The sequence below is a fragment of the Monomorium pharaonis genome, chromosome 10, assembly GCF_013373865.1.
Source record: "Monomorium pharaonis isolate MP-MQ-018 chromosome 10, ASM1337386v2, whole genome shotgun sequence".
Taxonomy (NCBI): domain Eukaryota; kingdom Metazoa; phylum Arthropoda; class Insecta; order Hymenoptera; family Formicidae; genus Monomorium; species Monomorium pharaonis.
This window is the reverse complement of record NC_050476.1, coordinates 18,029,734-18,037,801: the sequence shown is the minus strand read 5'-3', so window position 1 is coordinate 18,037,801 and position 8,068 is coordinate 18,029,734. Positions and strand designations below refer to the sequence as shown.

At 25.9% G+C, this 8,068-nt stretch overlaps 1 protein-coding gene across 2 annotated transcripts; it reads left to right on the top strand.

Moving 5' to 3' along the window:
- The first annotated feature begins 40 nt into the window (after positions 1 to 40).
- LOC105840242 lies at positions 41 to 7,786 on the top strand. 2 transcript variants are annotated; one of them, XR_004964759.1, is made up of 4 exons: positions 41 to 158; positions 2,811 to 2,905; positions 3,774 to 3,864; positions 6,497 to 6,536. XR_004964759.1 is itself a non-coding variant. In XM_036292666.1 (3 exons), exons 1-3 carry the CDS (start codon positions 6,061 to 6,063, stop codon positions 7,747 to 7,749), a joined length of 324 nt encoding a protein of 107 aa, XP_036148559.1. In that variant the 5' UTR covers positions 4,663 to 6,060; the 3' UTR covers positions 7,750 to 7,786. The 2 variants fall into 2 exon arrangements, 1 of the variants encoding a protein (XP_036148559.1); XM_036292666.1 differs by lacking the exons at positions 41 to 158; positions 2,811 to 2,905; positions 3,774 to 3,864 and adding exons at positions 4,663 to 6,130; positions 7,608 to 7,786 and having other exon boundaries at positions 6,497 to 6,608.
- The last annotated feature ends 282 nt before the right edge of the window (positions 7,787 to 8,068 follow it).

Sequence of the window (8,068 nt, the reverse complement as noted above, 5' to 3'; positions counted from 1 at the left end):
AAAGTAAAAATACAGTTTCTATATGTCAATGGAAGTATATTCTGTCAAAATCACCAGGGATGGATGACGTGCAATCTCGAGCATCCCGATCGCGACATAAATGTAAACAAAAAATTATCATAGAAAAAGAAAAACGACTCACAGCATCGAATATTGCAGTAAGATTATATTAAGTATTACAATTTTATATATACATATCCCAGTGAGAAATAGTACATCGAATAGATATCAATTCGACATCGAAATCATCATTTCGATGTCGATTCGACGTCTAATTGATGTCGAATTCCATTATCGTTTCTCGCTGGGATTATTGAATGTATTCTATTATAATATTAGCACGTGCCATAACGTTACAATTGTAATTTTTCATCATAATATTGTTATAAGGTCAATAAAATATATTATGTTAATATTTCAACAACTTTACGGATAATTATATCATTTTTCTCATATTTAATATATATGTTGTACATTATTTTTATATTTCTGTAATGTTTTAAATTATAAGGTGTTAAATAAATATTAAATAAGTTAAAAAGATTAAGTATAAAAAATATTTGCCAGACAAATAAAATTCATTAATGTTTTGTAAATAACTGTTAGAGATATATTTAATTATAATATATAGTATATATATATATATATATATATATATATATATATAACTATAAAGATATACTCTATTTATACCGCTATTGTAAGTTTTTTAGACTAATTTTTATTCTATGAACTCTGATCTGATCATTATTTTATCTTAAAACATAACGCATTTAAATTGACTTCAGACTTGTTTAAATAGATCAAATATGTTCAAATTTTGTGTTATATTTAATAAAAAAACCTATTTACCACGATTTTAGTTCTTTATACATACAGTTTGAGTTACTTATGTATATTATTTGTAAAAGATTTGATTAATTCTTTCTAGAAATTACGAATAAGTATATAATACACAAGATCGAATCTTCGAAAATTAAATTTCCATTCTAAAATTCTAAAATAACTATAAGACAATATTTTTATCACCCAAATAGATTCAAAAAGAATTCAATTTTATGAATTCTTTTTGAGATGCAAAAAGAATTATTTTTATAAAAAAATATATTCAAAAAGAATTTATAATTGGTGACATAATTGGTGGCATATATACAATTGAGTTCTTTTTGAACTCTCTGTGCTATCTGGGTATTCTTTATGAGTAAAATAAAATATTATTTTTTATGAATCACGTTTACAATCAAGTTTATTAATTAGGTTAAAAAACTTTATTAGGTTTGACTCGGACTTATAAGTACATGTTGAACTCGATATCGTCTCTAATCGTAACACGTGTTTAATTAACGTTGACCAAATTAATATTGAATTGTTTTCCTTCTTTTTATCTTGTTGCCATTTACCCATGTGCGATACTACACGTTTTGTGTTTGTGCGTGTAAAAGCCGAACGTTCACCTAGAGATTGCGATGCCACGAAGAGGACAAGAAATGATATATAAAAGTTGATTTATAAAGCGTATGTTTAATTTATTATTGTCTTTTCCTCTTAGTGGCTATAAGTAAAAAAAAAAATCAGATGAAGACTTGCGCGATCTTATTAATGTGCGGGCTGATTTACTTTGTTGCGTAAGTACAAGGTACGTTGTAAAAATATAAAGATGTGCGATTTGGCAATTTATCGCTAGCACAGCGATTCTTTTCTTCTTGAATCGTAACGCGATATGCAACTGGATTTTTAATTACGAAATTGCATGCGATTTAAAAATGCAATCTTAAAATCACAGGTCAAAGTCGAACTTGCAATCAAGTAATACGTACACGCATACGGGGCTGAGATTTCACACCGGACACCGCCGCACCGATCGATACGTGCCAGCAGTATATTCCATTGTGCAATAATCATACCAAAACATTAATTTAAAAGTCTTCTGAAATAAAAAAAAGTTCCAGTCATTAGCATCGTAAGATATTTATTTTTGGCATGACTGTTATGAATCTCCTGTAGAAATAAATCGCTGAAATTGTAAAATAGAAAGTGAAAAATTACTGAAGGAAATACTGTTGAATATATTTCAGTGTAAATTACTTATTTATAACTATAAAATTTAATTATAACAGTAAATACTATAAAGATAATTATTAAAAAATAGAAACTAAAAATAAAAAATACTGCAAAATATATAATCTTTTTATAGATTTGTTAACAAAAGTTGCACACTGATATATACTGAAATATTATAAATTTTAAGGTTACATATAAAAATAAAAACGTAATGAAACAGAAACAAAAAAAATAATATTAAATAGACTTTTTAGTTGTTTTTCAAATTAAAAATTTGCACGTTAATTGTAATATAAATATTTAAATTTACAAATTGCGATAATGTATTGAATATCCCAATTTAATGAAAACATTAAAATAGCTTGAAAAAAAAAATTATATATATATTAATTTTATTTACAATTTATATATATATTATATATATGTACATATAGACCAATTTTATTATGTTACCGTTAATATTCTTTTTTTATCATTAGTATTCGCGAACTAAATACGACTATAGCCGGTATTCATAGTCGGACCTTATATTTAAGATTATCTTAAGTACTGTCTTAAGATGCCATCAGCCAATCACAGAGCCGTATTAGCATCTTAAGACATTGCTTGAGACGATCTTTAAATAAGATTCGACTATGAATACTAGCCTATGATCACTTCGAAACCAATGTGGCCGCATATAATTAATAATAGCTTTCAGATAATTTTATTATGATACTTTAGATTTTGCTATATTAATGTGTATTTAGGTGATTGTACATGGCAAGGCTTTAGTTTTGGCGTAAGTAGACACTCGATGTAGACGTTTGACTTGTGAAGAGAGCGGTGAAGTAACTGTATTAGAGTAAGTCAAAATATTATACAAGGTAAATCTAACAAAAGTTCTCAGTAACACTAAGAAGATAGAAGGAAAACATTTATTATCAAAATTACAGGATAAATAGAGAAACCTCTTGTATACATATAGACACATACTTTTTTAAAATAGAAAATCTCTGAGATGCTTTTTTAATAGTTATTTTTGTTTTTTTAAATAAAATATTTTTTATATTATATATTTGTTCTAATTATTTTGCACATCGAAAGAAAGTAATATAGCCAATAAGATATGTAATTGCGGGCTGTCAACTACAGATAATACTCAATACAATAATATTTGCTGTTAATGCAAGTATAACGGTTTCAATTGAATTATAATGTTGGTATTACAATAGCATATATTATTATATTGAGTATATCTGTAGTTGACAGTCTGCAACTATATATCTTATTGGATGTATTACATTTTTTTCTGTGCATATAAATGTATTAGAGTTTTCAAAAAATCAATATTTTACAAGATATTTTACATTTTATTTTAATATATTTTGATACAAAATATAAAATATTTTGTAAATTTTTATTTTTAGCAACTTTAAAAAATACGCTTTTTAAAAAATTGTATAAATTTTTTGAAAAACAATTACATATTTCCTTTGTTTGTCGACAGAATTGACAAAAAACTATTTATTATATTAAAAATATTTTTTGCACAACGTTTTGACCACAATTCAGTTTCTTTTTAAGTAGCAATAATCGTATCGGTTTGATATTACATTATTTCGAGAAACTTCCTAGAGAAGGATTGCAATAAGGACTGCAAAATTCTATTATGCTTTTAATACTAAATTTTCTATTTATTAAATGTTATTTGTATTCTGTTCTTTCTTCAGCTGTCCTGTACCAAACTGTCGCCCAGGTTGTATACTTTATGGTTTTACACCCATAGATGACAGTAAAGATTATCCACACTGCTGTGAACAAGTTATTTGTATTCTTAGTTCATAAACTTTTATAGCATATGCATAACGGGACATTTTGTACTTGAAAATAAATCTTTTTTTCTGATTTTATCGAAATATTTTGCCTCTCACTTTTGTCAATTGTTTATCGACACTAGCTAAAGAATTACGCTGTCTTTTGAGAATAAAATTAATGATCACATATTTGAAAGTTTTGAAAAAAAACGTAGTAATAATTATTGATTGCCATAGAATTATTTCACTTTACATCTGAATGATATATTTGGATAATTTGTATATTTATTAAAAATTATTTTATAAAATAACTTATAAATAATTATTAATAATTTATATAATTAAGGGTATTTTAATGATTGTTAGAACCGACATTTTCTGTTTTGTCTTTAATTATATGATGCACTTTACAAAACCGTCGGTCACCGACAACTTGGAAATTTGTCGCGCAAAATTTTTTAAATATTATGATTTAATGTTTTATAAATATTTTTCAAATATTACTTAATATAAATTTATAAATATTTTTGAAATATTTTAAAAACATTGATTAAAATGTTTTTTTAATATTATTAAACACGCGTTATTATGATATAACGCTTGATAAATATTTCTAAAATATTACTTAATAATATTTCGCTGTTCAAATATTTTTAAAGTATTTTGAAAACATGAATTAAAATGTTTTTGACATTTTATTGAACATTATAACGTAATAGTTTATAAATATTCTTAAATTTTTATTTAATAACATTGTCATCCAAATATTTTTAAAAGATGTTACATCCATTTGAGTCAACATGTTTTTTTATATATTATTAACACATTTATTAAAAATAAAAATAACATGTATATAATATCAATTAATCTATATTTCTGACCACAAATTTGCATATGTGTACTTGCGATTTTCTTGCATTTTACTGAGGATAAACTTTTCTTTTTTTAAATAAATAGATTTTTATTGTCATTGTAATTCGAATGAAATCTAAATATAGCCCTTATTCATTTTTTGATAAAGTGCACGATTAACTTAAACGATACACGTTAAAGTTAAAGGCATATTTTAAATATTAGAATTTTTTAAACTTTATTGCAAATAACAAAATAAGTCTTTCTTTCTTGCATCAAAGTAGAGTTGAATTTCTTGATGTAATTTTGCGCGATAACACAATTGTGTTTACACGTGTAATTATATAATTATTATACAACGTGTAGTTATCTAATTAATATTCATAAGTCGTAATATTGTAGTGTCAAATTATACTCAATTTGAGTCATTTTTAACTATTTCATAGGTCGCCACTTGATTAATTTGACTAAATAAATAGGTTATATTTAATGATGTATTCAGTAAGTACTTACTCAATTAATATTATAATTAATAGCCTTACTCAATACATCGTTAATTGTAACCATTTATTTAGTCAAATTAATTAAATATTGAACAGGAACATTGGCGACCTATGAAATAGTTAAAAATGGAATTAACAATGCATATTTCGTAATTTTCTTATATTTTATATCGTTGATGAGTGATAAAACGTGACCTTTTAACACTTATTTATTGTATTTAAAAAATGATTTGTCAATAATAATGTACGGACATATAATGGTACTTTAATAAACGTTACATACACACACACACACACACACACACACGCGCGCGCGCGCGCGCATATGCAGAGCGATTTTAATGATAACATTTCATCTTCTGCACGAGTAAAATACAAAACAAGCATTTTTGTACGTGGCGACAACAAAAAGATAAGAAAGAAAACAAAATCAGACTCGCTGACATTAATTAAACACAGTATGTTATACGTAGTTCAAGCAAGAAAAAAAACAATTCCAATTTTAATTTAAATAATCATAATATGCTGCACTCTGTATGGACAAATACAAAACGAATAAAATTATATTTATGGATACATCATATTTTCGCATAGAAAATACTTCAAATTTATTTAATTTTACCAGTAATCGTGGCATTTTGTATACGCAGCTTTAGCAAATATTTATAATTTTGTAATATTCGGACATACATTCAGACAACAATATTTATCCTTCAACAATAATATCTTAATCGACGAATTGTATGCGTGTGTGTGTGTGTGTGTCATGAAGAAGGGAGGTATGATATATAAGTCATAATTTTTAATTTATTATCTTCTTTTCATCCCGATAACTTTCTAAGCAAGCGATGAAGGTTTACTTTTGTGCGATTTTGTTGCTTATGTATGGTCTGGCTCACTTTGCTACGCAAGTACAAGGTACGTTGCAGAATCAGGTACATACATTAATTTGCCAATTAGAAGATTATCGCTGAATATATTAAATCCAGATAAAATTATAAATATGTATATATATAGAACCGTTTGGCTAACTTACAACGGTTGCGATATTGTTCCTCCTTTCCACAAATTTGATACCTTCTCAAAAATCCCTTTCTATGTAAACAGAAATTGTCGGGCACATTATGTGCATTCATGTCAACATTAGGTCTTTTAAATTTGTAAGTTAGGCAATTATAATTCGAACCCTATGCGGTACAGCCGATAATAGCGCGGGAATAAATTAAGTTTTTAGAATCATATTTTTCGGATATTTTTGGATTTTACATACAAATGTACATTTAGGTAAATGCTCTTATGGAGGCTATGTTTATGACAGAGGTTTCACCACCAATACTGACGGAGCGACATGCTTTATGGTGCATTGTGATGAAAACGATAGAGTAGGTATAACTAGGTAAGTTCAAATCATACATAATTATACATATATCTATCTGCATCTATTTTGTGTGTGTGTGTGTGTGTGTGTGTGTGTGTGTGTGTCAAAGTATAAAGAAATGTTTTTAGCTTAAATTTTTTTATTAAAAAATTGTTTTAATATTATGAGAGAGAATAAACAATTTTTACACATGTTTAAAGCACCGGGTTTTCAAATTTGACACATATAATACCAAAATAATAATTTATACTTAAAAAAATGTTGTCAAAAGAACACGTCAGTTTCACCGACAAAAAAATAATTTTTGTAAAATAAAATCTTTTTATTTCTTGTGTAGGTTAAAAAATTTTTTTTTAGAATTAAAGCATACGCATTACTATAATATCAGTCTAGATTATGGAGTTTATTTTAAAAACAAAAAAAATTATTAATTTGCGATCTTTTTAGTCCAGTGTCGTGTCTAGAGCTATCACGTACCTAATAATATTTGCTTGAACTATCCTGCTTTTTCCTGCTTTAGATTTTTAAGTTTAAACTTAAAATTATTTTGGTGTTATATGTATATGTATGTTGAGTTTGAAAAACCGATTAGATTTATTTTCAAAAAGTAATGTCTTAAAAATGTATAAAAAGTGTTTATTTGCATAAAGTTGGAAAACTTTTAATAAAAAAATCAATTTGAGCTAAAAATGACAAATTTCATCCTACTTTGACATGTAAAACAACTGTAAAAATTTGAAAAAAATTGCTGTCTAATGTTTTTCGAGGTTTACAATAAATTCCAAAGTTAAGATTTACAATAAGCAGTAATGTAAAAATTCAGATACGATTATGTAACAAAGAAATTCTTTAAATAAAATATTTTTATTTAATGTGCCATATTGACGGTGAAGCTTTATACAATTACGAGATTTTACCATAATTTTCATGTTTAATATAAATTTTTTCTTTATTAAATATCTTTTTCATAATTTCATATTATTGGTTATTGATATTTTAATATATGTTTCTTTTTAGGTGTCCTGAAATGCAAAATTGTCGAGTAGGTTTTCCACTTCGTATAATCAAGGATTTCAATAAACCATTTCCACATTGTTGTGAAAAACCTGTTTGTGCCGATACAATTCCAGCAGGTTTAGGATTAGCTGCTTTATATTAATAAAATTTTCAAAAATAGAAAATAATGATATATTATTAATTGTATTATTTCATTTATAAAATATCTTTTTGATTTAATAATTGTGTGTGTGTGTGTGTATAAACATATATACGTATACATTTTGTGTATGTGTGGCTGTGTGTATGTAATGTGTTTTAATTTTAGCGAACAAAAAATCGTACAGCTCCAAGTCCTGTATGTGTACACACACATGCGCGCGCGCGACTTGGAGCTATGCGATAATTTCTTCACTAAAATCAAAACTCATTTGTAAAAATTTTAGTACTGTCGACAATGTCCAGTTTGTTAGGAGAATTTT